The sequence below is a fragment of the Arvicanthis niloticus genome, chromosome 7 (genome assembly GCF_011762505.2).
Source record: "Arvicanthis niloticus isolate mArvNil1 chromosome 7, mArvNil1.pat.X, whole genome shotgun sequence".
Classification (NCBI taxonomy): domain Eukaryota; kingdom Metazoa; phylum Chordata; class Mammalia; order Rodentia; family Muridae; genus Arvicanthis; species Arvicanthis niloticus.
In genome coordinates this window covers 37,604,972-37,623,197 of record NC_047664.1, presented here as the reverse complement: position 1 = coordinate 37,623,197, position 18,226 = coordinate 37,604,972, and the positions used below count along the sequence as shown (strand labels likewise).

General features: G+C 48.2%; 1 protein-coding gene across 4 annotated transcripts in view; it reads left to right on the top strand.

Moving 5' to 3' along the window:
- Nucleotides 1–18,226, top strand: part of Pisd (phosphatidylserine decarboxylase) — a 41,908-nt gene that overhangs the window by 20,945 nt on the left and 2,737 nt on the right. The window contains exons 1-5 of one of the 4 annotated variants that reach the window (XM_076938262.1): nt 11,066–11,204; nt 14,104–14,313; nt 14,851–15,120; nt 16,556–16,721; nt 17,899–18,135. In XM_076938262.1, the coding sequence (XP_076794377.1) occupies nt 15,068–15,120; nt 16,556–16,721; nt 17,899–18,135 (456 nt within the window). In that variant the 5' untranslated portion in view covers nt 11,066–11,204; nt 14,104–14,313; nt 14,851–15,067. Of the gene's footprint in view, nt 1–11,035; nt 11,205–14,103; nt 14,314–14,850; nt 15,121–16,555; nt 16,722–17,898; nt 18,136–18,226 lie in introns of those variants that run through there. The other 3 variants (XM_034508377.2, XM_076938263.1, XM_034508376.2) reach the window with 3 other exon arrangements.

The following is an 18,226-nucleotide window of genomic DNA, read 5'->3' as shown; positions in this document are numbered from 1 at the left end:
AGAAGTGTCGTTGTCTCCCTGGTCCTTTAATTATGAAGTGGCAAGTTGGGTGGGAAAACAGCTGGTGCTCCTCCATGTTCCACCATCTCTATCGCTGATATTGTTGCCATTGCTATGTGATGAGCTCCCTTCCAGGACTTTTCCTACCAGTTCTTTACCTACAGAGAACTCCTATTGCACAGGCCATTCGACACCAGTGTCTTGCAAGTCTAGGCTTGGGATCCTGCAAGGTCCCCCAATCCCATCCTTTACAACCATCATGTAAAAATAGTGGTGTGTGGGACCGTGAAAGGATAGCTTGGTTTCTGGTGGAGCACTGCCTAGAGATGGCTGGAGAACTGTGGGAGTTCTAGGTAACCATCTTTTACATGAGTAACATGGCTACAGAATTCCTGGGTTTTCAAGTAAGATGCCAGCATTTCATTTCATTTCATAGAAAGTAGTGTATATTGGGCTGATACTAGAATATTTTGTGGTGGCAGCAAGGTGAGGAGAGACTTGAATTGGCAGCATCCCTCATCTTCAGTCGACGGAACTCATTGCACATGAAAGAGATTTTCCCAATTGTGACCATTCATTACTGTGGAACTTTGAAAATGATGAATCCAGGGAGCTGGGGAGGAGGGTAGTAGTGTTCACTGTACAAGAATGAAGACCCGTGTACAGATCCCTAGCACCCACATAAAACACATGCATGGCAGCATGTCTGTCACCTCAGCATTTGGTGACAGAGATAGGTATGTCCCAAGAGCTCAAGGGTGATTTGAACTGTGGGTGCCTGGCTCAAGAAGTTTTAGAAAAAAAAAATATCTTAGAATATTGTCTAAAGATTGTCTAAAGATTTTGGTGAAGAATGTAGCTGCTTTTTGCCCTTGTCTGAAGAGTCTGTCTGAAGATAAGGTGAAGAGATTTAGATTAACTGCATTGGCAAAAGAAATCTCAAAACAGCCTACCATAGACTCTGTCCTGTGGGTTTCACTCTTAGGAATAGCTTCTTCTTCTTTTTTTTTTTTTTGAAATGGGCAAGCTTAGAAAGAAAAAATACAAAATGTATTGTTCGTGGTTCAAGTATTAAAGATGAACTAGGAAATGGAATGGAGCTAAATCCTGTGTTCAAGGGTAGTAAATGGGATTAACGGAGTGATGACCTAGGGACGAGATTCTACCGAGCTAAGCTTCCACCTAGAGAAAAGAAGTTAAAGAGAAGCTTACATCTAGGTTTGATGGTTCACGCCTTTAATCTCAGCACTCAGGAGACAGAATCATGCAGATCTCTGAGTTCCAACATGAAACTACTCAACAGCCTGCCACATCTCGGAGATACGCTACTGACTAGAAGTAAGAGTCACACTGCTCCCATCTAAACAAAAACTAAAATTAGTACCTAGGAAATGAGGGGAAAGAGAAAAGCACAAAGCAAGTCAGATGGTAAGCCTTTCTTGTTGCTGGATATCCTAAGGAATGTTAAACAAGAGGGTTTTTTGTTTGTTTGTTTGTTTGTTTGTTTGTTTTTTTATCAAATACTGTAAAACCTGTGCTTAGAACGAAGAATTAAAATTATCATATCTCCCACCTTGTAAGAGTTTTAATCTTCCCCATCTAGTAAACTGTTGTTTCCTTAAAGACCCACGGCTCTATTCTAGCAATGTGATGGCCGGGAGCAGTGGCCCCTTTCCCTTTCTCCTTCACTTCCTATGAGCCAATTCTTTTCAGACTAGCCAACTGAATAAGACTGTGAGGGCGGACTCCAGTCAACAGGGAAAACAGTCACTACCCGAGTCAGAATAAAGACCCAATGCACTTCCTGTCTCTGTGTGTCCACTCTGCATCAGAGCTCCCAGGGACTAAACCACCAACCAAAGAGTACACATGGAGGGACCCATGGCTCCAGCTGCATGTGGAGCAGAGGATGGTCTTGATGGGCATCGATGGGAGGAGAGGCCCTTGGTCCTCTGAAGCCTCGATGCCCCAGTGTAGGGGAATGCCAGGGCAGGAAGGCAGGAGTGGGTAGGTGGGGAGAAGAGCACCCTCATAGAAGCAGAGGGAGGGGGGATGGGATGGAGGTTTCCAGAGAGAAAACCAGGAAAGGGGATAACATTTGAAATGTAAATAAAATATCCAATTAAAAAAAAAAAAAAAAAAAAACCGAAATGGCACAGAGGAAGATAGAAAAAAAGAAAAGAAAAGAAAAGAAAAGAATTGGTGCTGGGACTTGTAGCCATTATTCCAGGTCCTACACTTCGTTTATATTACCTAAAAATAAAATTACTTAGAGACCTTTGCTTATGAGCAGCAGGGAAAGAGGACCACCAGGTGTACCTGCTGTCGTCTGTGTTCTGCATTGCATGGCAATTGTGATTTCAAATATGCTGTCTTTTTGTCCCCACAAGTCATAAAGATATTATTTGGCATTTTAATAGCATTTGCTCATTTCCTCTTTCCCACATATTGGCTGATGTTTTTGTAGATCATACTTGCTGTTTTGGAATATAAGAGATCTAGTTGAAAATATGTTGCTGTCTGGAGCTATGGAGGTGGCTCAGTGGTTAAGAGTACTGGCTGTTCTTCCAGGGGACCTGGGTTTGTTTCCCAGCACCTACCCAGCAGCTCATAACTGTTACCCCAGTTCTAGAGAATCTAGACTTATATGCAGGCCAAATATCCATACACATAAACAAATCTTTAAAAAGGAAAGAAAATATATTGCTCTTCAGCTTACTTATAGACTTTGTTCTTTCATTCTGGACTTTGGACACTCACCCACTCACCACCCCCAGCCTGAATCCCTCCAGCAACTCACAAACACTGTTTTTTCTGGAGGGAGATTAAAGATCTCTGGGAGGGAGGGAGGGGGTTTCCTTCAGTGGCCCATTTTGCATTCCGTGAGCGGCTTTGCCATTTCCCATCATGGCTCTCATAACCAACAGTTATTTTTCCGCCCTTGATATTCCTCTCCTTTTCCACGCATTTGGCTTCTTCCATTTCCTGCTGTTAGGTGGATCAGATGGTTATGGGTTTTCCTCAGGATGGCCTTGGCAGCAGGGATGGTATACAGAGCCTCCAGTAAGAACTGTTGCTGTACTAGCTGTACCTCAACCTTTGTACTGCCTTTCCTGGTGCCCCTAGGTCTCAGGAGAGGCTCTCTTGTCTTTAGGGGCTATGACATACCAGGCTTATAGGCCCAGAGACAGGGCTAACATTTCCAGAACACAACACACAGACAGAAGGGCCTGGCCCCAGGGACAGCCCTTACTGTAAGTCTCCTACTCTAAAGGCAGGTGTCCTCAGTTTGATCAGGGCGAAAAGCCTTTTTGTAGGAGAATATGAATACTTTCTTCTATAATATTCATGCTAAATTTACAAGTCCTCTGAGTCAAGAGTATGATTCAGAAATTGTAACTTGTAAAGAATGGAGACATCCTCTGTGTAAACTGCCTACATAAGCCGTCTGTGGTACGGTTAGGGAAGGCATGAGAGCAAGAATAGCCAGAGCAGAAAGAGAGGAACACAGAGAGAGGGAAAGCGTAAGGAAGACACACACACACACACACACACACACACACACACACAGAGAGAGAGAGAGAGAGAGAGAGAGAGAGAGAGAGAGAGAGAGAGAGAGAGAGAGAATATTGAAAATAGCAGGGTTATAAGAATGAGTAGCTAGGGGAGGGAAGCCTGCAAGTTGGAACTTTGGGTGAAAGGACAAGTGTGAACTTAAGTGTGTAACTGGTACTCGTGATTCTGAGGGAGCCTGGAGGCCAGCATAGGCTTGATATTCTAGAGGCACCACAGATAGCCAGTGATAAGGGAAATGGCTCTTTCGGTATAGGGGAGCCAGCTCCACGTGTTCCTAAGGAATGCTGGCTTTTATTTAACTGCCAGGAATCCTTCTATAGTTCAGGACTGCCTTTTGGAGTTTGAGGGAACTGGAGTTTCCTCTGGATCTGAGAATCTTAACTGGTTTCATCAAGAAAAGCGTCAGACCTCTCTGTTAGTCTCACAAGGTCATGAAAATAAAAGACAAATGAGAGGACTGGGCATGTGGTACATACACCTTTAATCCCAGGGCAGCCTGGTCTGTCTAGGGAACTCTAGGACAGCTAGGGTTACACAGTGAGATCTTGTCTCAGAACAAAGCAAACACACATGAAGGTCTCATTCAGAGTGACCTGTGCCAGGATAATAGTGAGGGGTGACACTTGGGGACATTGGTGACACATGCCTAGACTACTAGTACTCTGAAGGCTGAGGAAGGAATATTGCTTAGGCCCCTAAGTTCAGGGTCAGCCAGGACATCAAGATCTGTCTCTAAAACACAGGCAAAACAAATTTAGTTCCATGGACACTTTTCTTTGGTAAATATGTAATCCTTTGGAACAGAACAGAGGGGCTTGGGAGGTGGCTCAATCTGTAAACTGCTTGCCATACAAGCCCAAGGTCCTACTTCAAGAGTGTTAATCCCACTGTCTGAGAAAAAAGGTCACTACCACAATTTTGAACCAAATTTCAAGTAAGCTTTAATTAAATACTGGCCAGGATGTTGTACTCTGACCTGGTCCATTCCAGGGTTCCCAGAAAATGGCAACCAGTTATATTTTGTGGAGGCTTAAAAAGGCAAACCCACATTGGTATGTATTGTCCAATCAGGGGCAAGCATATATCCAATGTACTTCCTGCCTTCATACCTCCGGCCTACATCTAGTTGGGCAGTTGTACATTCTGCTGTATTTCCTGCTCATGTACTTCCACCCACATGTGATCAAGCACATCCAGTGCGGTTGGGTCAGATAAACTTGTTTACAGGAGTAAAAACATGTACCTTGCTAATCTCATTAACAGTAGCCTGTAGTATGTGTCCTTGGGCAAGGGGTTTATAGGTTAAAGGCATTTTTGTTTCATGGATCTTTTAGATACAGTAATTAAAACTTAAAACATAACTTTGGCTCTTGCAAGAGCCCAAGTATAAAAAGCAGGAATGGTGATGTGCACGTGTAACCAGTGCTGCAGAGGTGGAGACAGACGGGCCCCTGAGTCCCTATTGGCCAGCTCTCCTAGCCTGTCCATGAGCTCTAAGCCAGTGAGAGACCCAATCTCAAAAGACAAGATTAGGAGACTGGAGAAATGGCTTAGTGGTTAAGAACACTTAATCTTGCAGAGAAACCAGGCGTGCTTCCCAGCATGGTTGTGAGCGTGTGACGACTCACAACCCTAACTGCAGCTCCAGAGTGTCAGAATAAAATAGCCTGAGTACCTCTGGTGGGCATGTGCCAAGGTGTGCCGATAAGAAATCAAGCCACACTTGAGATGTAGGGCAAGAGGCTTATTGGGAAATGGGGGAGAGTGAAAGGCCAGCTTGGAGTGGGGACATGAGAGAGGGAGAGATCAGGCAAAACAGACAGACAGACAGACAGACAGACAGACAGACAGACAGATATGGGGTGGCCAGAGCCTTTTATGCACTGCATCTGGTGCACCTGGCAGCAGCAGATGATGGTGTAAGCTGCTGCCACTAGGTCCCTGAGAGCAGGCCAGTGGAAATGCCTAAGTGCTGACACAGAAGATCTAACACCCATCATCCCCTGCCCTGCATGACAGCCTGCAGTCACAACTAGTGAATCCTACGTGGGGAAGTAAGGCAGGAAATGGGATTGGGGGGAGGAGTGCTCGGGAATAGAGACCTCAAGCAGCAAGTGAGCAAAGCAACAGACTCTGGACTGTCAGGAAACAGGCTTCAGTGAGACAGCTTGGTTAATGGGGAAAACAAAGGCTATTTAAACCTTTGGGGAGTGAGTGTACATCATTGGCTGGGGCCAGGGTCCTGGGGATGCCTTATTTGCATAAGGATGATTCTAGGTACTGCTGAACCTTATAAGGGGACAGGAAGCTTAGCACCCTCTTCTAAATTCCAGCATGCATGTGATATACGTATATACATGCATATCAAACACATTAAAAAAATCTAAAATAATTTTTTTCAGTTTTTCCCCCCAAATCTGGGTTTTTCTGTGTAGCTCTGGCTGTCCTAGAACTTGCCCTGTAGACCAGGCTGGCCTGGAACTCAGAGATATGTCTGTTTCTACCTCCCGAGTACTGGGATTAAAAGTGTTTGCAACTACCACTGGCTAAATTTTTTTATCCAAGCAGTCATACAAAATAGAAAGGAGAGGGAAGTGCCTTAATTACTGTGCTGATTGTAAGGTATTGGTAGAGGCCCCTCAGAGTCATACAGGACAGACACAGACACCAAATTCTCAGCACAAAGATTTATTACAGGGGGTGAGTGTGTGGGGACAAAAACCAGCAAGTAGGTTTTGTTGTTACTGTTTTCAGGAGAGGGTTTTTGTTTTGTTTTGTTTTGTTTTGCTTTGTTTTTCTTCAGGAGAGGGTTTTAAAGAGAAGGGAGAGTCTGTGCTAAGGTAAGTTGGTAAGTCCTGATTGAATGTCTTAGTCAAATAATGAATTTGATTGTTGGACCTTGGTGTTTTGTCTCAGGAATGAATCAATGGCCAAATAAGGGAATAGACCTTGGGGGCTAGAAATGTAATCTAGCTGTTTAGCAAGGAGAAGAAAGGTGAAAGACAAACTTGTTGGAACTGTTTGCCATTCTTGGGCCTACTAGATCCCCTCATCATTGCTGTGATGTGAGAGACACCACGGCCACCACAATTATTCTAAAAGGAAGCATTTAGTTGGGTCTGGCTTACAGTTTCAGAGGTCAGTCCATTATCACCATGATGGGAAGCAGACAGACATGGTATGGAGCAGCAGCTCAGAGCTTTACATCCTGACCCATAGGCAGCAGGCAGGCAGAGAGACACATAGTAGGCCTAGCCTGGGCTTTTGAAACCTCTAAGTCCACCCCCAGCAACACACCTCCTCCAACATAGCCACACCTCCTGAGCCTTCCAAACAGGTCATCAGTTGGGGGGACAAAGCATTAGAATGACTCTGTGAGCCTGTGAAGGGCATCTCACTCATCCAAACAGAAGGCCAGAAAAACTGTCAAAGTGCTACAGCTTTATTGTTTTTATTGCAAGTCTCAATGTGTAGCTAGGGCTAGCATCAAATTGATGGTCTACCTGCCTCAGCTTCCCATGTATTTGATTACACATCTGAACCTCTGTGTAGCCTTTTATTTTTTAATGTGCATGCTTGTATTCATGTATGTTTGGGAGCAGGAACAGGTGGTGTATAGGCACAGAAAAATGCAGTGTGGTCAAGATCAAAAGACTCCCTCAGGTGTCAGTCTTGGGCTCTTTCTGCTCTTCTTGGAACTTGCTTATGTAGTGAGCCTACAGAGACCTATCTCTCAGTTTGTCGGCCCTCGGCTACAGGCACATGGCAGCACACTTAGTTTTTGTTTTTATGATTTTGGCTTTTTTTTTTCTACACCAGTTTTTATTTATGAGGGTCCTTAGGATCTAAACTCAGGCAAGCATTTTACCAACTGAGCCATCTCTCCAACCCTGCCAGCACTTCTGTATGGAGTACGAAAGTTAAGAAAATCAGTTACTACAGGGAATGCCTCTGTCCAGTAGTTGTTAATACTGATATTTGGTTTTCTTCATGTGCTGTATTTTATTTTTTTTTGCATTTTTTAAAAGTACATTGCACTGTGAATTCTTGCCTTTAAATACTGTTTTATATGCCTGAGAAACATAAGCAAGGATATTTATTTTAGGCCCCATCTTGGGCCTTTTATGTAAACATGGTCAGACGAGCGGTGGAGGCAGCTGTGGCGGCCAGGCTTGGGTGAGGGGATGCTAGGCTGGTCAGGGACACCCATTCAGCCCTGCCTCCTTACTTCTAGCCTCAGCCTCGAGTTCTTTTTTAATACAGGATACAAGATTCCAATTTGAGGAACTGAGTAAAGCACAGATTACAGAGATCCATCTCTCATTTTGTCATCTCTGAGGTACATTCTCCCACTGTCCAGTCCACAGGGAGGCAAGACCAGGTGAAGCACCAGGCACTCATTACTGCCCCACACCTCAGGGTGCTGCCGCCTAACACAGATGAACACACAATGCCAGCACGTGCACAACTGTGGCCAGTACTGCACATGCTTGGACAGTTTTCATGTGATTTTGTAGCCATATTATTCTTTAGAAGCTGAGCTGCTGTGGACGTCCTGCAGTTGTTAGGTGAGGCTGTGCATGTATGTCCAGGCAAGCAGTGCCCATTAAGTGTTGGAAAAACAGTTGTGCGTGTTAAATGGTCAAGTAGAGAACTTGGCTGTGGAAAGCCTACTTACCTGCTCAGCCTCTGTGGCAGTTTTCTGACACTGCTGGGCCTCTTCTCAGGGAACTGAGTTCTGGAGGAGGAAGGACTCTCAGGGATCTCCAGGCCCCTACCTTTGCTGCTTCTGTGAGGGACCCATGGCTCTGAGATATGCAGCCAGTCTATTAGGTGGTTCAGGCTGTGCTGCCATGTGGCCAACCTCCAACCCATACTCCAGTCTAACTTCTCTTCCTGCCTCCCTCAGCTGAGGCACAACTCTGTACCACTGGGAGATGGCCACCCTAGCATTGGGTTGCCATTGTGGGGGAAAGCTGAGGCCTGTGTCTAAACATGTGCAGTTTAAAAACAAGGCCAGCCTACCAGTATTTTAGGAGGTTGAAGCAGGGAGATTGCCACAATTTCAATGCTATTTGGGACCTACTTAGTGAGTTCCAGGCTAACCTGGCTACTGAGTGAGACTAGGTATCTTGACAGAAATAGAATAGGACAGGATAGCATAAAGTAAAATAGAAAATAAATAAGGCCTGTCTCCTAGGCTGGTAGGTGATGGCTTGGGATGCTCTGGGATGCTTTCTGCTGGGCTTATTCTACTCTAAAGCAATCAGTATTCACGTAGTGCTCTCAACTTGGAGGTAAGTGCACTGGGCCACAGGGCTTTCTAGAAGTTGTTTATGGTGAGGTTCCTAAGAGACATTTTTGAACAAAAAAGAGGAATTGGGGAGGACTGAGGGAATCATATGTGAAGAGCACTTCCTGTTTGCCCAGGCCTTCTGGCTGGACATGTGGAAAATGAACCTGCCTGTGGCTGGAGAGACGGCTCAGTGGTTAAGAGCACTGACTGCTCTTCTAGAGGTTCGGAGTTCAATTCCCAGCAACCACATGGTGGCTCATAACCATCTGTAATGGGGTCTGATGTCCTCTTCTGGTGTGTCTGAAGACAGCAACAGTGTACTCATATACATACAATAAAGAAATAAATCTTTTTAAAAAGAGAGAGCGAAGCTAGAGAAGTACTCGCTTCTCTCAGCCCTGATGAACCTGCCTGTGGCTTCTTGTGCTACTCAGATAGCAGCCATATTTACTGTACCTCTGCACACTTGGGTAATAAGAGGTGACTGTGAGCACCTGCCATCTGTGTCTCTCAACTACACTTAATCCCCAACACAGGACATTAGACGGTGTACAGGCAGGGAATGCACGAAAGTCACCAATCTTGGGTCTAGCCTCTGCTCTACTAAGCGGCTCCATATCCCTGGCAGTTAAGTGGTCTTCAAACCTGCAAAGTCTCCCATTGGCACTAGGTGGCAGTCTCAGCCAGGAGAAGCCCAGAATAGAGGGGCATGGGTCTCCCAAAGGAACTTCTGTGCAGTGAGCTAATCTTAGGATGGGGTGGGGTTCCTCAGAAAGAAATTCTTCTGTTAACTATTGTTTGAAATCCTAAAGGTGTTTGCTTACAAAAAAGGTATGTGGTGCCAGCCCCCCAGGGATTGAACTCAGGTCTCCTGCTTGCAAAGCTAGTGCTTTACAAACTGAGCCACTCCCCTAGACTCCAGATAATCTTTAGAGGTCAGGGACTAATTAGTACTGTCTACTGGTGCACAGGTAGAGTGAATAAAGGCAGCTGCTGTACATTGTGTGTCCCCAGTCCCGTGGCGTGGTATGGGTGCAGAATAATATCAGGGAAGTCTCACAGGATAGCCCTCTAGGTGTCTGCTTGCCTCTGCCACAGCATTGTCATTGCTGTGACTATGTACGTCACATAGTACTTGCTTGGGCTTGATCCAGGTGAAGAGGACAGGTGTGTGGGGCTGTGTCTAAACAGTGGCAGTGATTTTTCAGGTTTGTGACCCACCTGTCTCTAAGCCCTCTAACAGGATGTCATTTTGTTCCAATCAAGTTATTTTGGGAATGAAATTCTTTGTGGTCAGAAGGGGTTGTAAGTGTACCCTTTATAGTAAGTAGTCTAGCATGAAAAGACTAAGTCACCCAAGGCCACTCAGCCATTGCTGAGTTGACTACACAGACACGAATGAAGTTCGTTTGATAGAATGTTGATCCTCCAGTGATCTTCCTCTTTCCCTAGAAGATGTTAGGCCCATTCATTTCCTTTTATGTTAGGTGAGTGCTGGCTGGGCGGGCTATGGGTGTCGGGTGGTCTGCTGACTGCCGTCCTGGGTCTTCCCATCAGTGTGACGAAAAGACGAATCCCACAAGGTATTTCCAGCTTGGAAAGCACTGCATGTTTTCTAGGCTGTGGGTGAGTGGCGGCTGTTAAAAGCTTCTCTTGTTCATCCATCTGCCTTCCTGCTAGGGTCTAGGCTTTATGTGTCAGAGTTTTGTTGCCCTGGGGGACAGATGAAGTTGCCAGAGTTAACCTTGTTACTTTACAGTCAGATGTAGGAAGAAATTGTAAGGATTAACGTTATTTGTAGAACTTCTGGATGGGATGACAGAAGTAGCTTTGTAGTGAAGACAGTCCTTACAAGGCCTCTGTCTTTCAGGGTTGGTGACAAGGGCTGTAGCCAGAAGCTAAAGATTCAGGGTCCCTGAAGTCCCAGGAGGTATCCTCTGGGGAGCCCTGGACCCATGTTGCTCTGCTGGGTGTTGAGTGGGGAGCGGTCATAGTCTTTGGTCAGTCGGGAAGCTATGGCAGGGTGGGGCCATGGCCCCTGCTGGCTTCTTCCTCTTTTCTCCAGGCTGTAGCCCCTCCTCTTAAAGGGCCCTCCAGGCTTCTGTTGCTTAGCTTGGAGCTCAGAGGGAGTGTTTAGCTTTAACAGTGTCTGGTGTTGCTCCTCCTGCCCCCACCCTCAGCAGGAACCAGAGCCCTTGCCTGCTCTGAGGCTAAAGCTTCAGAACCTAGCCAAAGCTGGAGGACCTGAAGACCAGAGCCCAGAAACTGAAGTGAGGCTGTTCTCGGGAGTGACTGAGCTGATAGAAGCCACAAGTGGGACGTGTAGCAGCAGGCAAGCTTTTCAGGGTGCTTTCCCTTCCCTGTCCCTGAGGCTGGGAGGTCTGGATGGGAGTGTCTTCTAATTCAGGTAGTTGGCTCTTTCACGGCTGGGACCTGGGGAATCTCTTTAGACAGTCTTGCTCTCCTGCTCCCCACACCCCCCCACACCCCCACCCCGGCCGCTGGTCTGCCTGAGCTCATTTCCTCCACATCCTATGGCTTCTCTAGTCAGCAAGAGGCTGTGCAGGAAGTGAGCAAGATGCTGGGAGGTGTGGGAAGTACAAGCAGGCATTGGGGGCAGCCCTGGGCTCCCAGCATGCATTTCTCCTGTGCTGTCTCAGCCTGGAAGGGGGAAGCATCATTGTAGACTTAACAACTTCAGAGGGCAAGGAGTCTGCCTTGGGGCAAGAGAAGATTTTTTTCTTTTCTTTTCTTTTTTCTTTTCTTTTCTTTTTCTTTTCTTTCTTTCTTTCTTCTTCTTCTTTTTTTTTTTTTTTTTGAGAAATTGAAGAACATGTGTCTGTCCCTTTCTTTCACCCCATCCTCAGCCACTGACTTGATGACAGGCCATCCAGCCTTCTCTTTGTCCCCTCTTCCATGCTCATGACTTTCCAGAAGAATTACTGGATTTGCCCAGGGAGGATCCATTTTACTGTCTGTTACTTCTGAAGTCTGTCTACTCCAGCCCAGGAATACAGAGGCAGGAGTTAGCTGCCTCCCTGGACACACCTGCCAGGTGGCCCTGCCTTAGGGAACTGGGGAAGAAATGGCTGAAGACCTGTAGGGTGGAGACGTGAGTGAAAGATCCCCGGGGATGCTCAGTCTGGGCATTGCAGGTCCCCTGCCCTGCCTTTCATCTCCTGCCCAGACCAGAACCCCAGAGCACACCTGTGCCACCCATGTACAAACACACATGCCCACTCAATACCCCACCTCTCACACCCATATACACTTTTAATAGCTGCTAACTGGGCTGCTCCATTTGTTGACTTCAGTTGGAATGTTTCATTCCATTGGGGACCAGGTATCCTTGTCTTTGTCCCAAGCAATGGTGGATGGAGAAGGACATGGGTATGAGCCCCAGAACAGCATGTCCTCACAGAACTTTCCCCATGTGCTTGCATCGGTCCTCACTTCCTACTTACTAGGCAGAACTGGCTCATATTTTAGGCTCCCCTTTCAGAATTGCCCCTTTTGCCTTCTCATAGTGTGTTTTCCTTGCTAGAAAGGGAGGTAAGACTTGGGGGTTTACAGGGCTGAGGTGGGAGTTAAGGTTAGTCTGACTTTGGTTATAACCATGTTCTAGGTCTCAAGGGAAGTGGGCAAAGGAGTTTCCCTGTTTCCTGATGAAGAAACAGGCTGGGAGAGCAGCAGTGATTTGCCAAGGCCTTGAGCAGCACTCAGGACTCCAGTGTTAGACGTATGCTCACCAGAGATCACTCTGGCTTCTCATGGGCCAGGTGACTGACGCTCAGGCCATGATCCAAGTCTGTATTAGCCTCCCAGGATGCACTTGACTCTCAGAAGAGGCTGTGGTGTCAGCACTCACCTGCCTTGGGGCTCCTTCTTGTCCAGGACTCACTCAGAGGCTAGGGAGGGTCCTAGGGCTTCTCCAGGAGGAGGATCTGGGGCCTAGGGAGGATGGGAGCATTGCTGCTGAAGTCACTCAGCTTTAGAGGTAACATGGTAGACTGCTGAGGCCTGTCCCTGTCCTTGCAGCTCTAGGCTGGACAGATAGGACTCAGCCTGTTCTCAGGGTGCTGTGTGGGGTCGGCTTTTGATGTTTTTAGGAAATGTTGACATGCAGGTGTTCCAGTGTAGGAGAAGACTGTGATAAAGGCAAGAACACACTGCTCATCCATGCCCTCACTGTGGACAAGTTCAGGCTAGGTCCTTCGATCCCTTGGACAGGTCTTAGTGCCTCTTCAAGGAAGCAGCTCCTTGCCCTAGTCCCTTGACCTGCCTTGCTGAAGGCAGGAGGAACCCAGGCTACCCTGCCCTGGTGGACCACCCAGCTTGTCCAAGACCCCAGCCTAGAAGGGCCTGACAGGCCCCTCAGTGCTATGGGAGAACAAAATGTCTAGGTTTCATATTGAGTCTTGGTTGAGATACGATGTTTTAGCTGAGCTGTATTTGCAGGCTCTTGTGTTCAGAGCTGCCATACTTAGCATCCTATTTGATAGGACAATACGGAAACCTTGACAGGAAACCACATTCTTGGGGGAATGTCGTCCCCCACATTCTACAAGTCATACTTGTTTCCTCAGCGATCCTGGATGTGAGCTCTGCTCCTGTTTCAAAGCCTGGACTTAGTAGAACAAGGAGAGAGTCTCTGAGAGCCTGACACTAGCTCACATGATGGCACATCACCCCTGAGCCCAGTTGCCTGGCCAGAATGGTGTGTATGCACTCAGTGTAGAATGAGTGGTTGGAGCATACTCGCTGTTTCTGTGGATGGAAAAGTTAGCAAGAGGCTCACTGAGCCTGAAGCAGAAGCATGGGTGGCCCTGACCCTCTGATGGGGTGGGACTTCCATGTGGGCTGATCTGGTGCTGGCATCTCTTGAGAGAAGTTTGAGGACATTTGTGTGCTAGAATAGGCCAGTCTTTCATCTTCTCAGTCACGGGGAGAAATCTGAACACACCCAGGCCTTGGTGGCCTTGTCTCTCCTCCCAGAGACCACTAGCATACCTGAGATTCAGTGGCTTTCACAGGCAGTGCCAGGGCTGGAATTTTTACCTCTTTGGCTAAGATGAAGGTATCAGTGTCCACACATAAACCCTTATTTAGTAAGGGCAATCAATGAGTTGTCACTGCATGTTGCCTAGCTGGTCCTTGTCCGAGTCTGTTCTCTGTCTCTTGAAGCCAGCATTTCTTCATCTGAAAGTGGTGACAGAGGCTTTACTCCTTAGGGTTGGGATTGCAACTGGAGAGCAGGCATGGGCTTCCAGTAGCCCTGTGAACTCTCATCCTCCCGAGGCCCTTGAGTTTGTGAAGAGAAGTCGATCTTCTCTCCCTGTTATCTGTACAGTGAGGAGGCTGTGACCATGCAGCGGGCCCTAAAGATTGCCATGGAATGGCTTGGCCAAGGTGCTTTTTTGGAGAGAGACTGAAAGAGCCAGGTAGGAAGATTTGGGCTTCAGTGCTGGCTGCTGCCCAACCCCCAGCTAGTTTTCTCTGAAATAGCCTAGGTTCACAGCTTAGAAGATGCCTGGACTACACACAGCCAGGTACTGGAGGCTTTAAGGCCAGGAGGGATTACAGTATGTTACAGTTCCCAGGACATAATGCCTTACCTGGATGTCCTGGCTATTTGACCCTTCTGTCATTCCTCAGATGCTACCTGAGTGGAAAATGGGTCAGGTCGTCTGAGGGAGGGGCCATCAGCCTGGAGCAGAGAGCTCAGATTGCCACCTTGTGCTTTAAGAACCCAGTGGGGCCTAGAAGTCGTGGCAGTGTCTGGTCACCTCTCAACCAGCAGACAGTCCCAGGGCTTTACCCACCTGCAGCCCTCTAGCAGAGCAGGGACCAGACAGGTGACCAGACCTGAGTGATAGGGGTGGCCCAGTACAAGGGCTTCTGCCTGGCAGCAAACCCAGAGCAGGTGACCTGAATAGGTCTAAACAGGTGTGTGACTGGTACCTGTTTGTTTGCAATAGCTGTGGTCCTCTAACCTGTGCCTGTGAGACACCAAGAGTGAAACTAGAAGCATTGCCACCAGCAACTGGAGCAGTTACCACACTGAAGTTCCTCTGGCGAGGGGGAAAGGGAATAAGGAGAAAAATAAAGGCAAGTGAGTGAACAAGCAAGCCAGCATCCTCGTGAGCGCGCACACTCTCGTGGAGGCTCACAACACCCTTCCTGTGCCTACCCAAGATGTGTCAGTCAAAGAAGCAGCCAGGACCAGAGCTCCAAGCAGCAGCAAAATGGTGAGATGCTGCCCACCAAGACCTGACCTCTAATGTACCCCGGCATAATCTCAGGAGGGTCAGACACCAAGTCCAGTAGCCCCAGTGTGGAGGTGTCAGTAAGGGGTTTGGCTAAAGGGGCCTGCAGAGGGAGTCCTCCGTGCCCAGAGTAGGAGACCCACTTGAGGTACCCATGGCTCTGGCTGGGGGGTAGAACAGTAGGCGTCTATCCTGTGTCTTGGTCCTTAGCAAGGGCACTGAGGCCTGCTTCCTATACCTAAGAAAGGATCCTCCCCAAGCTCTTCCAGATTGGTGTCTGCTCTTCTGTAGTGACTTGGGCAGGGCAGACCATAGGAAAACCCTGATTTGTCTTTGCTTGGTCCCTCTTCTTGTTTTTTAAAGACATAGTGGGGTCCTGTAGAAGAGAAAGGAGGAATGCAGGACAGTTGGTGTGCTGTGTGGTCTTAGTGCCTAAGCCACTCACCAGTTCTCTGCTGCAATCCCCTTTTGTTCCTTGGTTTGCTCAGTTTCTAGGAGACAGAGGACTCGGCTTCTCTTGAGCATGGCTCAGGTGGCAGCCTTAGCTTGTTTATTAATCAAATGTGGTTTTTCAAACGTTCTCAGAGTGGGTGGCAGTATAGTCTCATGATGCCCACTGTGTGACAGGGAACTTAGTTGCATTCAGGAAGCTGGGCTTACGGTGAAAAGGCCTCTCTGTGCCTTTGGAAAGCTGGCTGAGAGAAGACAATGAACTTGTAAAGCTAGTGGGTCCTGTGGGTACTACATGTGGTTCTAGCAGAGCGGGGAGGTGGCTTTGGAGCTAGGTGGAGAGCCTCCTGACCTGAGGGTGAGTTTGCAGACACAGGTGGGTGGAGCCACAGCTACACACTCTATTTAGCAGAAGAGGAAGCAAAAGACTAAAAATTTCCCCAGGTGCCACAATGGAGTAACAAAAGACTTGGCAGGTGTTGCCGGCTGTCTAGGCTCATGGCACTGTGTCTTATCTTTCTGGCACCTGGGAGGGCAGAACTGTCTTTGGGTCCCAATGCTCCTTAACATGGGAGGCTGTGCGTATAAGGCTGATTCTCTTACCTTTCCATTGGGGCTCCAAGGCCTTTGCTGGGGCTGCAGCTGTACTTGGTGCTCTGCCTTAGAGTTAGGTTCCTAGGAGTCATTCCTGAGCGTCCCTCTCCTGCTGCTGCACATTCTGTCAGCTGGCAGATGGGAGATACTGGGAAAGAAGCTCCCAGTCAGGCAGCCAGGCCCCTGACTCACAGCCAGAGTTGGTTGGAATGGAATGGGTACTGCATTGCCTGTTGGAGCTCTGGTTCTATTGGAAGGAGAGGCAGCTTGCTGAGGGAGAGGGAGCAGGAGTGGCACTGGCTGAGGGGGTGCTCCTCAGTTTCCTTCAGACTTAGGCACTGACCCAGGCCATGTGTGGACATATGTCCTGCAGGTTGCACTTCCCCCAGCTGGCCCTACGGCAGAGGCTAGGCCAGCTGAGCTGCATGTCCAGACCTGCTCTGAAACTGCGCTCCTGGCCCCTGACCATCCTCTACTACCTCCTACCCTTCGGTGCCCTCAGGCCCCTCAGCCAGGTGGGATGGAGGCCCATGAGCAGGGTAAGTGTAAATGGGCTTCTTAGCCATGGCCCTCCCTAGACAGGCCTGAAGGTGGGGCACAAAGAAGGAAACAACTTATCAGAGGCTGCACTCTTGAGTGAGAAGGTTGTGAGAAGATTGCTTGGTTGGCAGCTCTGTGACTGCGCTGGTTTTGGAAGGAATTTGTCTATCAGAAAATGATGTCACTGATATCCACATGCAGAAGAAAACAGAGGTGATTGTAAGAAAAGTCCAAGTAAATTCTAGCTAGCAGAGGGCGTTTGGGAAGACTGCAGCCAAGCTGGGCCTGTTAGTTGGAATACATGCCTGAGAAGCAGCTCTCTTGCTCTCAGCTTCTCGACAGGCTGACTCCAAAATGGGAACCCTGCCACTGGTAGCCTGGGTAGGCACCACAAAAGCCCAAGGGAGTATACGAGACACTAGAGCATAGCCTAGGGCCACTTGATGGTATTGCTGTTAAACATCAGCCAGGAGACACTGATTTAGTGTAGGGACGGATGTTAAAACTTAGTCAAATTACTTCACTCCTAAGGGAGTTGGTGCTGCTGCACAGCAGCAGTAGCAGACATTCAAGAGTTCCGCAGGACCCTCTGGCCTGTCTCCTGCTCCGTACTACAGGGGTAACAAAAGTTTCCTCCTACCTCTGTGAAGAGCCCATGGGCTTGCTCGGGTGCAGATGTGGCAGGGTGATGTAGATCTGGGAGAGTAACGCCATCCTTTGAAGAGGGCCCTCTGGACTGTAGGGCTGCCCTTTTGATTTGGGAGCTGGATGCCGTCTTGAGTTGTCTGGCATGTGGTCAGTGAGCTGGGGTAAGGGTAGTGTGCCTCCTGGTGGTCTCTCAGGCTGCACCAGGTCTGTTTCTGTCCCCATCTCCCATTTGTAAGAACCAAGCCTATTCAGCCCAGTTTCCACTCTGGGACTAAGGCCACTGCTCTTTGACCTTTGTATGAAATAGCAAAAATGATACAGGCTACATGTATATTTAACCTTTATTTAGTGAGCACAGTCTGGTTCCTTCTGAGAAACAGCCATCTCACAAACCAGCCTGAACACTTCGGCTTCGTGGTGGCTTCTCTAGGGTTTCTCTCTCTCTCATTCACTCATGTGGAGTGGGGGTTGGGTGTATGAAAGCACTCAATCTGTTACCAACTCAGCCTCCTGCACTGTGGCCTACAGGTGTCCCTGTATAAGTCTGTGCCAACGCGTTTGCTGTCACGGGCCTGTGGTCGCCTCAACCAGGTAGAACTTCCTTACTGGCTCCGGAGGCCAGTCTACAGCCTGTATATCTGGACCTTTGGGGTGAACATGACAGAGGCTGCTGTGGAAGACCTGCATCACTACCGCAACCTAAGTGAGCTCTTCCGGCGTAAGCTGAAGCCTCAGGCACGGCCTGTCTGTGGCTTGCACTGTGTGGTAAGGCCTGGCCCTTGTCTCTGGTCTTCTCATTTCTAGGAAATGAGATCCTTGTCTGCCTTTAAGCCAGGCTGAGCAGCACCACATTGCC